The sequence below is a fragment of the Spermophilus citellus genome (genome assembly GCF_964194105.1).
Source record: "Spermophilus citellus genome assembly, chromosome: 12".
Taxonomy (NCBI): Eukaryota; Metazoa; Chordata; class Mammalia; order Rodentia; family Sciuridae; genus Spermophilus; species Spermophilus citellus.
This window is the reverse complement of record NC_138198.1, coordinates 74112887-74130381: the sequence shown is the minus strand read 5'-3', so window position 1 is coordinate 74130381 and position 17495 is coordinate 74112887. Positions and strand designations below refer to the sequence as shown.

Here is a 17495-nt window from a genome sequence, read left to right as displayed (position 1 = left end):
TTTCCCTCCTTCAAGTCTCATCAGCCCTGTTTAATCAAAGCTTTTATTTTGAACATTTCTGTTCACCACACACAATCACACTGGATTTTGAACATGAGGTTGAAATGACATTTTAATTGCCAGGAAGTTCATCATTTCATGGGCTGTGAAGTTGCTTAACCTGTGTCAGTGGAAACCAAGGCTCATCAATATGGATGCTGGAGTGTGTGACTGAGCATTATGCATTATTTATACTGTGAGATGACAGCATAAATTCTAAGTTGTGTTAGTCACCAGAGAAACAAGAAAAAACTCACATAACCAAGCCCTTGGTTCATAAAACTATGAAGGATCCAGTAATAGACTTGGAAATAATCTGAAAAAGCTATTAGCTTTGTGCATGGCCCACTGCTATACAGAAAGCCTGTATATTTTTTTAATATTAAAATATGCTAAGGTAAAAAGCACATGAAATGTGTTAGCATCCACATATCAGAGAGAACATTTTGGCCTTTGGTTTTTTGGGACTGGCTTATTTCATTTAGCATGATAATAGTCTCCGCTTCCATCATGCTAACACACAATAACAGTGGGGAGGGAAGAATAGAAGTTTGTTGGATTAGACCAAAGGGAATGAAGGTAAAGGAGAAGGGATGGGTATAGGAAAAACAGTAGAATGAATCAGACATAGCTTTCCTGTGTTCATATAAGAATACACGACCAGTAAAACTCCGCGTCATGTACAATCACAAGAATGAGAAATTATACTCCATGTATGTATAATATGTCAAAATACACTCTATTGGCATGAATCTCTAAAAAGAACACATAAAAAAATCATGGAATTCTTGGGGAAAAACAAAAACAAGGCAACTACTTTGTTTTTAAAAATGTGTAAACCCTTCATCCGTCCTTATGAATGTATAACTGGGATGTAATAAGTGAATTTGTTGCTTATCTCAAATGAATATTTCATTTTTAAGGAAAAAATTAAAAATCACATTATATGTTATCAAAAATGTATGCCTATGTAGTTTCTCTTACACAATAGATTCTTGCTGCCATTTTTTGTTATACTTATTGGATGTATAGCTCTTACATATGATAAATAATTGCTTCTTGAAGTAATTCTAATAAAAACTAAATTACATGTTTTTTTTAAACTGATAAATCAATTATTATTTAATTCAGTGGTTGTTTAATGAGAATCTATCATGAAGCTAGTAACATGATACTAGCCCTGCCAGAAAGGCAAGAGAAGTACCAAAAATAATGTATCTCTTCAAGGAACTGAGAAATAATGAATCAAATAGAGAAGCACTTGCAAGCAATGAGAACTTAACCAACTCTAGGAAGAACAGAGAAGGCTCTAAGCTCAAGCAATAAGTGAAGGATGTGGTCAGCAAGGAAGGCTGTATAATGGTGGAGCAGGCAAACTCCAAAATGTGATATTGCTAGAATAAAATACAAAATTATACAAGGTCCAGATGACAGGGAACTGGAATATTCATGTGACAAAGAAATGTGAAGCTTCACATTACTCCAGGAAATGAGAACCCAGAATGTTCTTTGAGATGCTCAGAGATGTATCTTCTTCACTCTGCTTTGTCCAATTAATACACTGACCTTGGTGCTTTCTGTTGAGGTTGTTGCTTTCGCTTAGAAACCTGGAACTGCGCTGCAGAGCTGCTGTCCCATTAGAAAGGAGGGATTCTGAGAACTGAAAAACAGAACAACTTAAATCTGGTGACCACGGGGCAGTGTGGAATCCTGCTGGGGGTAGAGAAAGCCACCCTGTAAGAATTGTCTCTATTTAGAGCCTCCTTTGCAAACAAGAATGTCAACCAGAGAACAGGAGGGACCATTCAGTATGAGGGAGAAACAGGAATACATTTTTAAATGTATAAAGGAGGACAGCCATTATAAAAAGATTTTCACTGGGCTTGGTGGCATATCTCTATAATCCCAGCAACTTGGAGGCTCAGGCAGGAGGATTGCAAGTTCAAGGCCAGCCTCAGCAACTTAGTGAAATCCTGTCTCAAAAAAGAAAAAGGGGAACAAAAAAAGAGCTAGAGATGTGGCTCTGTGATTAAAGCATCTGAATTCAATTCCCAGCACCAAAAAAAAAAAAAAAAAAATCCACCACAAGTAGATATCAGGTGGCATTATTATTTTTAATCATAAGGAATAGTGAGATTTTCCTTATTTCTTCAATCCTAGTCTCTAGTATTCAAAAAGAAGTACTTATGACTGTTAAAATTTTATATTGAGCTGGTTATGGTGGCATATGCCTGTAGTCTCAGCTATTTGGGAGGTTGAAACAAGAGATTCACTTGAGCCCTGGGCTTTGAGACTAGCCTGGGCATAGCAAGACCCTGTCTCTTTAAAAAAAAATCAATTTAAATCAAAATGTGTATCATATGATAACAGAAGCCATTAACAGATTCCACCAGAAAAGAATATGAGTATATATTTGAGCCACTAAGTCTTTACTCAAGATCTTTCTAGAACAACCTCCCCTAGTGCCCAGAAAAGGAAGGTATACCCTGAAGCCTCAGAGCATTTCTTACCAGGCTGGTCTCACTCACAGTCCTGTGAGCATCGTTGGCCAGTTTCTCTGATTCTTCTGTCAGGCTCTGAAGGTTGTAGTGGACATGAGCGGCACTGGTGGCATTCAGGGTCACATGTCTGACATTTTTAAGGCCACTATCAAATCAGCATATTTAGAGATGTTATTATACACTAAATCAAATTTGTGGATTCACACGAAAATTATAAGTGCCCACTATTCTTGGAAGCCTCCTAGTTCCCTTCTCCTTAGGAAAGCATGGATTCTCCTTCAAATCCTCATTGTCACAGTAACGCTCAGAATTGCTCTTTAATTAAAACCAGAAGAAGAGATTATTGCTGTTTCCTTAGACAAACATTCCATCACTTTCAAACAGCTGCCCTCCACATTCCCTGAGCTCTGTTTAACCCTTTGCTTATGCTTAGGGACCACTACTTGTCTGTGTTGGTGATAATCTCTCCTACAAGGCACTTGCTAATTGTCCTACACACATAAGGATGCTAGATCTCCTCCCTGAAATGGCACTCAAAGGCTGATGAAATTCAATAGAGATGTCGCAGGAAGATCAGATAATATTTCAATCAGCTAACTCCATTCTAACAAGTGGGCCAATCACTTAGGAATCTGTCAGCTGATAATGGCGCAACTTCATCCAGCTCTATCTAGACAATGAAATCTGACAACTGGTACATCTTTTCTGAGTAACTCACTTCATTTTCTTTCTAAGGTTATTGAGTCGGGCGAGTCCCAGGCCAGACATTACCAGTTATTTTCTGTTACTATTTGATTGGCAAAATCAGGTGACTTATAAATAAAAGCTAATAACGTTATGTAACTCTGTGTATCATACAAAATTGCTTCTACTACTCTTATACTAAGTAATAAAGTAATAAAGATTTTGTTCTAGTGATTCTTAGAGTCCCAATATCTTTTTTCACTTCTGGGAGATGATAAAAGAATGATAAAAAGTGTGAAGCACAGTATCTAATTCCATTTTCTATGATTGGTTCCTATGGCATGTGCTTGAAGCTGCTATCCATTCATTGAGCTCACAATTTATACATTAGTCTATCTTACATTGGTTTTAATTGTTTTTGTTGTGAGCTAATCTCTCATGGCAATAGTTCCTAAATGTGGAGATATTTACTTTTCCCCTTCCATAGAATACACTCCCACACAAACACATAGAGGTTCCCACCTATCATTTTAAAGAAAAAAAAAAGTACCAATTAATACCCAGGATTGTGTGAATGACCTGTAAGACCTAAAACATTGGCTTCTACACTTGCTGCATGTTAGAATCAACTAAGCATCTTTAAAACAAATTACAAAGACTAGTCCACATCCCAAAGAACTTAAGTGACACTCTTGGGTGGAAGACAAGGGACAAAGGCTTCGATGTTTTATGAAGTGCCTAGCCTGATGTGCAGATGAGTTTGGGAACCATTGGCCTACACTTGTATTTCTGGTTTAAAGGCATTTTTAACTAAATGAGCACATATTTAATGAACATCCCAAAATGTTAAGTTAAAATAAGTTTTGTGTTACAATGGCAGCCCTTCAAGCAGTAGGAAATAATTGGAAATGGATCTATCAAGGTTGGAAAAAAGACCACTGACACTTTTATAGGTGCAGTGTGAGCATACCTTCCATTCAACTCAGTTCCCAAAAGGCAAGATCTGTATAGAAATTAATATTCTTATGCAACCCGCATGCATCCTAATAAAGATCTGAATACTTAGTAGGTGCTACAAAAACCTCAGTAACTTGATATTATAGTACATTATTTGTTTCACTTCTGTTTCCGCCTCTGTTTGCATTTTCCCATCATGTTGGTGGTAAACTACAAGAGCAGACATAAGAGGAAATCTGACTTATGGCATAAATAAAACAGGAGTCCTTATTTTTACACAAAGAAACAAGAGTGATCCACCCCTGCAATTGAAATAGCTGTCCTTATTCTAAGCAACGGGCCACTACTTCTGAAATTCCCCAAAGTGTGTGACCTTACCGGTCCAAAACACCTGCTAGTCTCTGGAGCTCAGTGGCATGGTCCTCGGCTCTGTGGACAAGATCGATTGCTTTCCTTTTGGACATCTGCATGACCAGGTCATCTACATGTTGCCTGAGTTTGGCAGTCCACAGAAGTAGCTCATCTCGGTGATACTCCAACTGCTACATGGAGAAATTAGTTTTGTAAATATACGTACATCTATTTCACAATGTCTGAGTACACATAGAGATGAGTAGTATGAGAATTCTTTGAAAGCTTTATTGTGGTTGAGTTTTAACTTACTGCTAGAGCATTTTGTGTAGTATCTCCATGTGCACTAGCCGCATCTATCAATCTTCTTCCTTTGGCAATTAGATTTGAGGTCAAATTCGGTTCTTCTTGAACACGAAGCTTTTTATCCTGCAGCAAAAATCACCTTTTAAGGTTGTTTCATAAAAGTAAGGCAGTTTCGGAGCTTTGGTGCCTAAGGCCACCTACTGAAAATACTCGGGGCTCATTTTGTTAGAAGCTAAAAATGATACTGTTGACCTCTAAGTATTTGGTTACCAGTTCCAAATGAGACTAGTGAAGCTAGTGAGACTCACTCTGAATTCTCTCAGATTGGCCTTGACAATGAGCAGTAGGCGGTTGGTCTCCTGGGTCTTGGTCTCCGCATCCCTCAGGAGCTCCTCTGCTGCCCTCAGTTCACTGTGGTGCTTTGAAAGGAAGCCTTTGGCTGTTTTTTTTAATACCTCCAACTCTTCCTGTGGCTTTTGGTAATGCTTCTGAACTTGTGACAATAAATCTTCAGCAGCCCTGGCAAATTAAATGTTTCACATAGTAAGTAAATGAACAAAAAAGCTCTTATCTCGGGAATGCACTGGAAAGAATTTTTATGTGTTCACATCCAGTTTCTTCTTGCTATCATGAGTGCTACATCAAAGTTATTCTTTTTTTATTTTTCTATTATTTGGGCCTTGAGCATGCTAGGCAAGTGTTCTGCCACTGAGCTTCATCCCCGGCCCAGAACAGTTTTTTTAAGTCAGCTTTTGGTCTGACAGATTTATACTTTACTTTTAACACATTATTTTCCATAAACTTCCCAAAATATTTTCGACATGTAATTAAAAGAAATCATCTTAGTGAATCTAGACTCAGAATATCAGAGCTACATTCTGTGTCAATGATGGGAATTGTGATGTTTCATTATAATATGGCAAGAAATTTCAAGAACAGGGCTATTCAGTGGTTCACTATGAATTCACCAATTTATTTATATGATACAAAGGATTTTCTGAAGTTGGTTAAAAAACAGACTTTTTAAAAACCTTCAAGTCAATTTTCTTAAAAGATATTTTGCATCATTAATAAATGCAACCTTCAGAAAGTCAAAATAGCTTTCCTATTTCCTCATAAGTGTGTTATCCACTTGCTTATTTAAGTCAATTTTGCATTTACAGCTGCATAAAATATGAAAATTCCATACTACGCACCTCGCAGTGGCCAAATACATCCCATTAATTCTCTAACTCAATTTTTCAGGTGAACTTTGAAAAATTCCATGGAAAATACCTTGTAAACTACCCTGAGCTTTCATAGGTATCAGATCACTGGGTTAAGACATGAGAGAAAATATTATTCGAGGATATACACAAGAAAATATTTTTGAACTCTGACACTGAAATAACATTAGAAGTTCTTTGAACATACTTATGATTTTTAATTATAATAAAGATGTTGTATTATGAATGAGACAACAAAACTAAAGCAGAGTTCATAGAAAGCACAATACCAATATATCAAACACTTGATCATGATTGATCACTCTTGTTATTAAATAAGGTATCTTTAGGAAAATGTAAAATAGGGGTCCAACTTCCATCTATGAAATGACTTGACCATGGTGAAATGATTCAGTTTCCAATGACTTGAACACAGGAAGAACAGCAAAAAACTCCACACTCTTCATACTGTAAAATTCATTGGATTAGTACAGCAAGCCAGTGTGTCCCAGACTATTTCTTTATAATCCAACTGTCCCATGAACCATTAAGCAGGTTTCATGAGAAAAGTCTTATAGTGAAAGAAACCACATGACATTTCCCCAGCCCCTCCTTGGAAATGTTAATGCACTAAAAGATTTGAGAAGACTTGCAGTAAAGAACTTGTCTCTCTGGAGCAGACACCGTGTCTCCCAAAGGTATCTGGCAAAAGAACACTTTTCTTTAATGATATGTCTTTCAATAGCTCTGGGGATACTGGAGTAGAAAATAGTTGGGAAACAGAACTACAAACAATAATCTGCAGCGTGTGGACATGAGTTCATGTGACAGGCTGAAGTCACTGGCCTGGCAATCCTAGAAGTATTGCCACTGGTCCCTAATTGATAACAGTGGCTTACCAGCTCAACTGTGCAAGCAAGGTGATTTATGCTGATACTGCTTTCGTTCTTGGAATCTGGTGTTTTGGTACATACTAGGTATGATCAGTCCTATTATGGTTTGGATATGAGGTGTCCTCCAAAATCTCATGTGTGAGATAATGCAAGAAGGGTTAGAGGTGAAATGATTGGGTTATGAGAGCCTTAACCTAATCAGTGAATTAATCCCCTGAAAGGATTAACTGAGTGGTAACTGCAGGCTGGTAGAGTGTGGCTGGAGGAAGTGGGTCATTGGGGGTATGCCTTTGGAATATATATTGTGTATCTGTCGAGTGGAGTCTCTCCTCTCTGCTATCTGATTATCATGTGAGCTGCTTTCCTTTGTCATACCCTTCCTCCATGATGTTCTGCCGCACCTCAAGCCCTGGGGATTGGGGTCTGCTGTCTATGGACTGAGACTCCAGATTAACTTTTCCTCTAAAATTATTCTTGTCAGGCTTTTAGTCATAGCAGTAAAAAACTGACTAAAATAAGTCCCAGTAAGAATCATGGATGCAACATCTCTCATGGGCTTCCCTGGGCAGAAACACCACACCCCCCTTCCTGTATTTTCACTGCTAGGAAAAAAGTGTGCTCAGGGAGCCCTTCTGGAAAGAAGCCTTCATGGATTTCTGCATACTCCATTGCATCCTTTTTCCTGGTTTAGCTGGGCATCCTCAATAAGTCTTGGCCACAAATTCAATTGTATGCTGAATTCTGTAAGTCTGGTGAAACTCTAATTAGCTTGATGGTCTGACACAAACATGCTTACCTATGGGATTGCCCTATACAAGCATATCATTAATTTTCTAAGAATTATAATTGAAGAGCCAATGGTAACTCTTAAAATAATCCATGTAATTTGAAATGGTATAAATATAGGAATGATACATGTAAAATTGTGGAGTGGAAGCTGGAGAACCCATTTTGAATTCATATAATTTTTTTTAAATAAAAGATTTCCTCCCTCTCCCTCCCTTCCTTTTTTTGCAATACTAGAGGTGGAAACCAGTGTCTCAAATATGCAAGAGCACACAAAAAGGTTTCATTAGTCATAGTTTCACTTATGTATTAGACAGAGAAATCAACAATCTGTATAGTAGTAACTTTATTCCAAACAGAAGCCAGACACAGGGGCACATGCCCATAATCCCATCTACTCAGGAGGCTGAGGCAGGAGAATTGCAAGTTTGAGGGCAGCCTGAGCAACTTAGTGAGACCCTGACTTAAAATAAAATTTTTAAAAAGGGTTGGGGAGGGGTATGGGATTGTGGCTCAGTGGAAGAGTGCTCACCTAGCACGTGCAAGGCCCTGGGTTCGATCCTCAGCACCACATAACGATAAATAAATAAAATAAAGGCATTGGGTCCAACTACAACTAAAAAATAAATATTTAAAAAAGGGGGGTTGGGGATATAGTTCAATGGTGAGTACTGGTCTAGCATGTGGTGAGACACTTATTCAATCCCAAGTACTGAAGAAAAAAGAAAAGAGAAAAAGAAACAGATTAACTACAGTGACAGAGAAAGGGGTCCAAAGGAGCCTAGCCGGGGAGGAAGGGTAGGGGGTGCCTAGGGAAACAGAGGGCAGGGCTGACTTGCATTTCACCTTCCTCTCAACTGCATCTTCAGAAAATGAAGTTTTCCCCTTGGAACTCCAAGCTGCCTTCATTGTTGTCCTTTGTCCCCCACTCCTGGCACCATGCCTGTCACCTGGGACTCAATCCCCTGCTAAATGCATGAATGAACTGACCATGTGAGGATGATGATGGGAGGGGATGGTCCTATACAATGATGCCAGGGGATTCCAGGGAGGGACTGGAAATCTCCATCCTTAACAAGCTTCTTAAAAGATAGGGACTCCTCTGCCTAGAAAGGCCAAGATGGCTACCTACTGATGCAATGAGAGAAGGAGCACACTCTGTACAGCACAGAGGAGGCCTCAGTGTCTCCTTCCCCATCTCCCGGGACACCACCATCCTCTGATCTCCCCCATGGCATCTACTCTATGGTTCTCTCAGGGACCCCTCCAAGTCCTAAGTAATGTCATAGTAAGTAGGTTCCTAGTCTGCTCTCCAAACTGCATCCAACTGCAAGCCCCCCATTTTATATTTCAACCAACAAAGCAACAATAATGCCAAAATTATGTAAATGACAAAGGAAAGATGTAAATCTAACCCTCTAGCAGGTTGCTGAAGATGTGTGTCTTGTTTTCAAAAATGAATTCTAGAAACTAATTTGGAAATGCACATCAGGAATCCTCAAGATCCAAATTCTTTGACTAAATGATTCTACTTCTTAATATCTACTCTGACAAGAAAAAAAGCAAAAATAGAGAAAAATTAGAACTATATATACTATCAATATATAAATCTTTGATATTTAAAAACAGACATATTGGAAAATATATAATAATCTTGTATGATATGATTAAAAGTTGCAAAATAAATCATAAATTGTTTGAATATATCACTAGAAAGAATAAGGGATATTTAATATAGTCCTTAAGGCATTCATCAGAGCCTGGCAGAAGTACAACTTGTGTTAATACATCAAGTAATAACTTAATGAAAATATGAAGAAAAGAACCTAGAAGGAAGTTTTGAGCTCCTGACCAGGCACAATAATTCTTCAGGATCTCTGTCATTTCACATGGTAATTTTCAATGAGTGCTTGTAGAACCTAGCTCAGTTATTCTCAGAGTAATGTCCGTCTGTTTATGGCCTGCATACCTATGGACTCTATTTCTATGAGAGATACCCTTGCACTTGATCTATAATAAACAGAGTACCATGACGCTCTTTTGATAGATGAAATGTAATTCAAGAGTGATAGAAAAACCCAGAACTATTTCACCATAGCACAAAGACAGATTGTAATGACTGTACTACTTACAACCTCTACTTTGGAGGGGTCAGTACCCATCTCCTCATATACCTAATAATAGTGCGGGTGGGGATCTTCTCTTCTTCCACAATATTCCATCCCCAGCGAGCACTTTTTTATTTTTATTTTTTGCAATTATTCCTCCTCCTCTCCCCATGTCCACCTTCCCATCTCTACTTGATGGTGTTGAGAATGATATTTAGGAACTTACTTGAATTCAAGGGTGGCATTTTGGTGCAAGTGTGTGAAATTCCTTTTCTGTATAATTTCCAGCAAAGATGAAATGTTCTGTTGCATATTGTGAAGAGTAGAATCAGGTAGCTGGAAATCTTCATCCAACGTCTGATTTAAAGTTGTTGCCTTTTCAAGGATTTCTACGGAGAAAATCCATCAATCATTTCATAAGTCTCATAAAAGCAGACAGTACTAAATGGAAGAACTTAGAATTTTCTTTGGTGAGGACTATTCTGTCCACCTAGGCTGGGCAGGACCTCCACTCCACTCAGGCCAGGCGAGGGCATCCCATCTATCCCAGCATGCTCTGCACATCCCCTAACACAGCACTCCTGAAGCTGGGATTACTGGTCGACTTCATGTCAGTTTTCCTCAGTACCCACAAACTCCATGAGGGCAGGGACTAGTCATCCTGTTCCCCTTGGCATTTCCTTATAGGTGGCATGGGTACAGAAGCCACCAACATTTGATACTACTCTTTTTATTAAGCATTTTTTATTCTAATAATTTTCTTACTTTCTGCCATATATAGCTTTTTTTTTTTTGCATTGGATTTTGTACTTTTTAAGTTCTTACACTATAATTCAAAAATGAAAGCAAAAAATGTGTTTCCGGTAGCCAGAAAATTGAAAATAACCAAGAGTCCAAGGGGAACCCATTGTGGAATATGTGAATTACTCTACTAGGCTGGATGTACTTTGGCAGAAAACTGAAACCCCAAATTCTTCCTTCTTCCATTCTGGGAGAATGGATATCAACTTTACCATAATGGGGCTTGAGAATTCGGATCCAAGTGTTAGGCATAAAATAATATGGAAAATAAAAAAGGAAACGTGCACTGTTTAAAAAAGAAATCTCTCAGTGGAAGACTATGGCCTGGATATTCAGGATTCTCAAATGATGAAACATTCTAGTCCTATGGCTGTAGGAAGCTTAGCACAAGACACATGCATCTATCTACTCACACATCTAATAAAGCGATTGTGACTCTTCCCACCAAATTAGCTCAGAGTCCCACACAAGACCTTCCCATAGTACCTCTGATACTCTGATGCAGCCTCTTGATGAATGTGGCCAGGTCTTGACTCTGGTCAAGGATATTCTGAGTTTCCCTGTTCACCTGCTGGCTGTTTGTTAACACTCTAGTGAGCTGACAGAAAAATAAGGTCCTGGGTTAGTTTGACCTTAAATCCTACTCAAGCTTTGGTATTCCAGTTATTGCCTCTTTTAAGAAAAAAAAAAAACCACTACTAGTCTATCTATCCATCCATCCATCTTCCAGGATACAGAGTGAAGGTATACACTATTTGTAAATCAAGGCTAATGCCGGCTGGAAACTAAGTGGTTAATGTGATAATTTAATACTCAATGAGAGGAAAGATGGTATATTTTTACAAGCAGCAAAACTGACTATCAAACCACAGATACTCCCTGTGTCTGTTCACTTTAGAATGCAAGTGCAGTCACATGTCACTGAACGATGAGGATATGCTGTCTGAGATATACATCATTAGGAGATATTTCATCACTGTACAAATGCCATAGTGTGTTTATACATACCTACATGGTGTAGCCTCTAGGCACACACACTCTATAGCTATTGCTCCCAGGGTCATGATGGACAGAAACTATACGAGATTAAATCAAGCACAAAGGAAAATGACACTATCAAGAGACTCAGTAACATGAAATATATGAGGCTATTGGCATAAAAGTACACAATGTATTAAGAGGAAAAAGTATACTACTGCAAATTGATGAAAGAGTTTCACAGCTACATATTATCATTGTTAAGTATTATGCACTGTACACAATCCAACACTTACAAATGACTGGGGGCTGCACAGTAGGTTGTTTAAATCAGCAGTACCACATTTGCTACAATGATTGGACAGCCACAGCAAGACTTAAGCAATAGACATTTTTTAGCTCCATTATAATCTTATGAGAATTCTGTCATATCTTTACATCATTGACCCAAATATTATGCAGCAACGACTATCAGAAACGACTATATATCAGCAACAACTATATAGAAAGTCAAACCTTACTAAGTCGTATGACCTGAGAAAATTGAGTCCCTAAGAGTTAAGAACAAGGAGTCAGGCAAACTGGGTGTTATTCCCAATTCTTCCAGGCAGTGGAGCTACACATCTCCAAGCCTCATCTATAACACTGGGGTAATAATAACACTATAATAACACTTACTAGCCCAGAGACTGAGATTTGGTGCCCTTAACTATTATTTTAATGAAGAATTTCATAATTTGTAAAATGAAAGGCTGTTTGTAATTTCCAAGAATACAACATAACTCAGACAGGGATTTAAAGTGTTTTCTAGTCATGACCAAAGAGAATCTTCTTTAATGGACAGAATTTATCAAGATCAGCTTATCACTTTCTACCAAATGTTTGTTTGCCGAAGCCTACACTTAAACCCTTAAACTCTTTTCAAATTATCCTGAATTCTAAATTAACAGATGATAAACTAATACTTTCATTTAGTGTAGAGGCTTCTAGGTGTGTATGTTGAGAAATTTACAAGTGACAAATTGTAAATTTGACAATAGGCCTCCTGAGCCATCTACTCATGAGGAGATACATTTTAGGATCCCTAAAAATCATTTTTCTGGTATGAACTAAACGGAATAAATAATTCCCTATTGATAAGACAAGCTGACATGTTTCTTCAAATCCTAAAATCCTAAAATCAGAACTATCCCTGCCTGAAGCCTTTATGTTGGGGGACACCACATACTGGAGTCTGTGCTATGTCCCATCTCCACCCAATAAATCACAGGAAGCTTTACTGGTCTCCAGTGGAGGACCTTGTACTCATCATGTGCTCAGTTATAAAATTAATTTAGAGGGAGGAAACCTGAAGACTACTTTTAATCCTACCCATACCCCTTAGTTTGGAAAAGACAATGGAAGTCAGATAGCAAAGCCACCACCTTATTCTTCCCTCTGCAGAGATGACAAAAAGTAAGTCAGGAGACTTTTCCCACTAAACCACAGAAACTGTCAGGGTTAGAAAAAAATCTGATGATAAAGCACTTGGAGCAGCTCTTGAAAGAGGGGGCTGGTCTGACCTAATCAGAACCTTCCAGATAGTCACAAGGCAATGGCTCACGAGGGCTGGGAGGAGGGCTGGGTGGGGAGCTGGTCTTTGTGCCAAGAACCTACCTGCTTTTGCAGGTCCTCTGTCTGTTCTGCAACACCTTCCAGTTGAATCCCTGCCCAATTCTTTTGGGTATTTGCTTTTAATAAAGATTCCTGGGAACAAAGGAAACATCACCGTGCTTCAAAGTACAAAGTTCTGATTCTTAACAAAGATCACTTATTAATCCCCCCCCCTTTTTTGTTCACAGAAAGAAGTTCTCTTTCCATGAAGTTGTCATTTAAAAATAAAGCAGCCCACATTCACTTAAGTTTCAATTATAGCTACATGATTCTATACTGCCACCCATTGCTTTGTATTTCCCACATAGACATAAATTTACAGTCTGGTGTGTTAGGCAGAATCAGAGATTGCTGCATTTCTTAGATAAAAGGTCTGGCTTTATTTCAGTATCAAAGTCATAATTTTTTTTTTTTTGGTGGTTCTAGGGATTGAGTACCAAAAAAAAAAAGTCATAAATTTTAACTACAATTGCCAAAAAGTTAAAAAATGTATTCAATAAACAAAATCATTTATAATTATTAAGTGCTTAATTTATGCCAACACTAATTTCTTTACTTGTTTGAATTTATTTAAACCTAACAACATTCCTATGAAGCTGTCATATTACTGTTTCAGGGAGGTTAAATAACTTTCCCAAGATCTCTGTGATGGCAAATAATATAAAATAACAAGAGTTCACACTCTTAACTTTTGTTGGATACTTTGCATAAACATAAAAAGTTATTTCAAGGGATGGACAAGTATTTTAAATTGGAACAAAAAATTCAAAATTAGTTAAAATTTAAATCAAGTATTCATGTCACTTGATAAATTTAAAATGCAGTTATACCCCAGGGGCCCACACTGGCAGAAAACAGAATTTGTTGATTGTATATAGGGTAGTTAGAAAGAAAATTTAAATATTTTTTAATATTTTAGATTTTTTCAAATGGATAATTTCTCATCCTCCCAAGATATTTTTTGCTATTTGAGAGAAAATAATTTTAAAACATTCCTTTGGGTTTCCTAAATTTTCCTTGCTTTCATTAGAGGAAGGACCATTAGAGGAGAGTGGATCACAGACTCACCCCTACATCCCTACATGTACAGAAACACACAGTCACATGTCTAGGGAAATAGTAAGTCTGAGAAAAGCTTTTATTTCACAAAAGTCATTTAGAAATGACTATCCTTTTTATTACTGCATCACACAGTAAAGATCTCAAATTCTAATGTGTAGGTATCAAGCACAATTCTAATGTATAGGTATCAATCACATTTTCTTCCCATGAAAATTTAAAGTGCCAGAGGTGGGTGTCATTTACTAAATCAATCTCTTAACTTCCCATCCTTTAACCAGACTGTTAAGAGCCACAGCCGAAGGGGCCCCAGCAAACTTCCAGCTGCCAGCTGATGATTGGCTCACAGCGGCCCCAGCAACTTCTAGCTGCCAACTGATTGGCTCCTCTGCGGTGATGCTCATTGGGCTGTTTCCCTGCCCTTTCAGACCACGGAGCTGCTCATTGGGGGACTTTTTTGGCTCTGCCCACGCGACTGAGCAAATCGGCCTCAAGAGCAGGAAGAGTGGGGGAGGTGGAGAGGCTTGTGGGAAGCCGGTGGTGGCAGTTGGGCTCTGAAGGTTTTTCCTGAGGAGCTGTTTTGTTTTTCGAGTGCGGTTCTAAAAATAAAGTTCTTTCTTTTGTCAAATGGCTCCAGCCAGACTGCGGCACCAGACCTTGTTGACAAAACATTAAAGTGTGATTTATTCCCAGAAACTTTAACAGTTTTCTAGGGGAGGACTTTTGTGCCTTGGAACTTCAATTAAGAATGACATACTTAATAGAATATCATCCTTCTTCAGCCTAAACCAACATTAAGGAAGATACTGTCCAGATTTCTTTCTTGTATTTGTATTAGGATGACTGTTTTCAAATAAGCAAAGTCTGTCGAAAGAGGAGCAAGGGATCTTTGTTTTATTCCAAGGGGCAAAACAAGGACCATGGGGGCAGACTGCATAGAGGTCCCTAAGGAGCAAGTCTCAAAACATAGAGCCATCCCCAGGGAAACAGGTGTGAGATGACGAGTCCCTGTCACTGGTCACCTTCAAGGCAATGGTGGAAAGCTCCCAGTGGGGGATGATGGAAGTGAGGCTCCTACACTGGGGGGCAGACAGAACACTCCTACTACTCCCACTGACTATCTCTCCATGACACATGTCTGCCTCTGTGTTCTTAGTACCTACCTGGAGATATTTAGTTGTATTTTCCAGGTTTGACAAAATTCCATGTGGGACAGGGAAGATGCCAGTGAGGTTCATAGAAAGAATGGCATTGCCAACATCATCCAAGTCATTCAGCAGCACACCTGCACACTCATCATCACAAGCTAGGAGAGAAGGAAAAAGGGAGAGAGGTTTAAAGTTAACACAAAGTGGCCTGCCCTGTGTCCATGGGTTGTATGAGCCATTCTGTCAACAATACGAGCAAAGAACATGCCAAGTTCCCAGGCACGACATCTAAACTCATTTTACTTCTGCTGTAGGTGGGTGGGCAGTACCATACAATTGCCAATCCCCTGTTCTCATATGGTTGCACTGAGACTCAGATCAGAGAAGGGACATCTCTGGGATTACACTGAAAGGAGTGCCTTCTGGTATGGTCATTATACTTCCTCAACCTTTAAAGTGCTATTGCTCGTCTATAACTCAGGCCAACTGCAACAATCCCAGGACTCCTTCCAAAGCCTGGTCTATGGCTTACTCAGAGAGTTTGCAGACTCTCCCTTGGCAAATGTAAATGAAGGACAATGGAGGAAATAGGTAATGCTACAGTGAGATTTGGGTAACACCAATAACAGCCCCACGGTGGTGTTTCCTGTCCTGGGATGACTGATCCTTGGTTCCACTACAAGAACAAACTATTAATACAGCTGAACTATTGAGATAAAATTTCTGTGCTGCCTTGGGTATCAATGATGGTATCCTAGAACTCCTGCCTTGGCTTACAAATTCACTTCATTAGATGCAACAGCCATCTATGCTCAATTAAAATAATAATATAGAATATAAAATAAAATGAGACCTTTCAGTCTCCTGTTGACACTCTAGGTCACTATAACCATTTCTTTCCTATAAAAGCTAACATTGGAGAGGGAAATGTAGCTTTAAACATTTAGACAAAAAACACCCACAAACACAATTGCTTTCCACCAGAATGTGTCTCGGTTGGCATTCGTGGCATCGGATCCCCGTGGCCCCTGGCCTGCAGGTGCACTGCCCAGAGATGCGGTCACAGTCACTGTGAACAGACCCCTGTGGACTGCAGTCACACTTCTGGCAACTGCCACCTGGTATCTGAGGATCCCCGTGGTAGCCTGAGGAGCACCTATAAAAGGAAGATATCAGGCACAGACAGTGCAGTCAACACTCGTCAGTAAATACAGAAAGCAGCCCCTGCCCAAGGACAGTAACAATTTGTGCCAAATGAAATGCAAAGCACATATTCATCTCAGGAGACCCTGACCTGGAACAGTCATGAGGTCTCACATGCAAATTGATAATGACTCCCAAATCATGATAGCAAATATGTCCAGTGCATTCTATGTATGTTAGGTGTCCCTAGTGATCTCCATGTGATAATTCAAGGGCATACCTTTCACAATATTGTCCTTCATAGCCCAGAGTACAGGCATCGCAACGGAAATCTCCATCACCTTCCAAGACACAAGTGGGACTAAAGCTGGAAGAGAGTAGGTTTTTTTTTTTATTTTTCCTTGAATTTTTCAGATATGTAGCTTCGAATCTTTCATAAGGAACTTATTTATGACTATTGGGACATGTCATAGTGTTTGAAAAATTAAGTGAGCACATTAGATGATTAGACAAGTATTTTAGAGCTTAACTCTGTTGGGGAAAACCAAGAAAAATAAAAATGTAATTAATATAAGTGTGCTCAGACCTTGCATCCAAAAGACATTCAAGCAGCCCTTTCCAGTGACAGTCCTGTGAGGGCTGGGCAGAAGACCAATCTTAGGAATTATAACTGATTAGTCACCCAGGAAAGCATCCCAGATAAAAACGGATCCTGTTCTGAGATTTACACAGAGAGTTACCTGCTCACCATGTGATAAAGTGATTAAGAGTTGAAATGACTGTGAAGCATGAAAAACAGCAGGGAGAAGAAGGCTGAACTGACACAGAAGAGAACTTCGTTGGCTGCAGTGAATGGCAGAGAAGAAGCCAGAGGGAAGAGAAG

The 17495-nt window shown here is 38.9% G+C and overlaps 1 protein-coding gene across 1 annotated transcript in view; it reads right to left on the bottom strand.

Moving 5' to 3' along the window:
- The window catches only part of LAMA1 (laminin subunit alpha 1), a gene marked incomplete at its 3' end in the record, with an annotated part of 152632 nt that overhangs the window by 31798 nt on the left and 103339 nt on the right, over positions 1 to 17495 (bottom strand). Inside the window, exons 31-41 of the mRNA XM_081263467.1 lie at positions 16893 to 16979; positions 16432 to 16625; positions 15485 to 15627; positions 13266 to 13355; positions 11118 to 11229; positions 10057 to 10219; positions 5147 to 5357; positions 4845 to 4961; positions 4560 to 4723; positions 2550 to 2685; positions 1606 to 1699 (exon numbers count right to left, since the gene is read on the bottom strand). Of these exons, the coding sequence (XP_081119593.1) occupies positions 1606 to 1699; positions 2550 to 2685; positions 4560 to 4723; positions 4845 to 4961; positions 5147 to 5357; positions 10057 to 10219; positions 11118 to 11229; positions 13266 to 13355; positions 15485 to 15627; positions 16432 to 16625; positions 16893 to 16979 (1511 nt within the window). The remainder of the gene's footprint in view (positions 1 to 1605; positions 1700 to 2549; positions 2686 to 4559; positions 4724 to 4844; positions 4962 to 5146; positions 5358 to 10056; positions 10220 to 11117; positions 11230 to 13265; positions 13356 to 15484; positions 15628 to 16431; positions 16626 to 16892; positions 16980 to 17495) is intronic.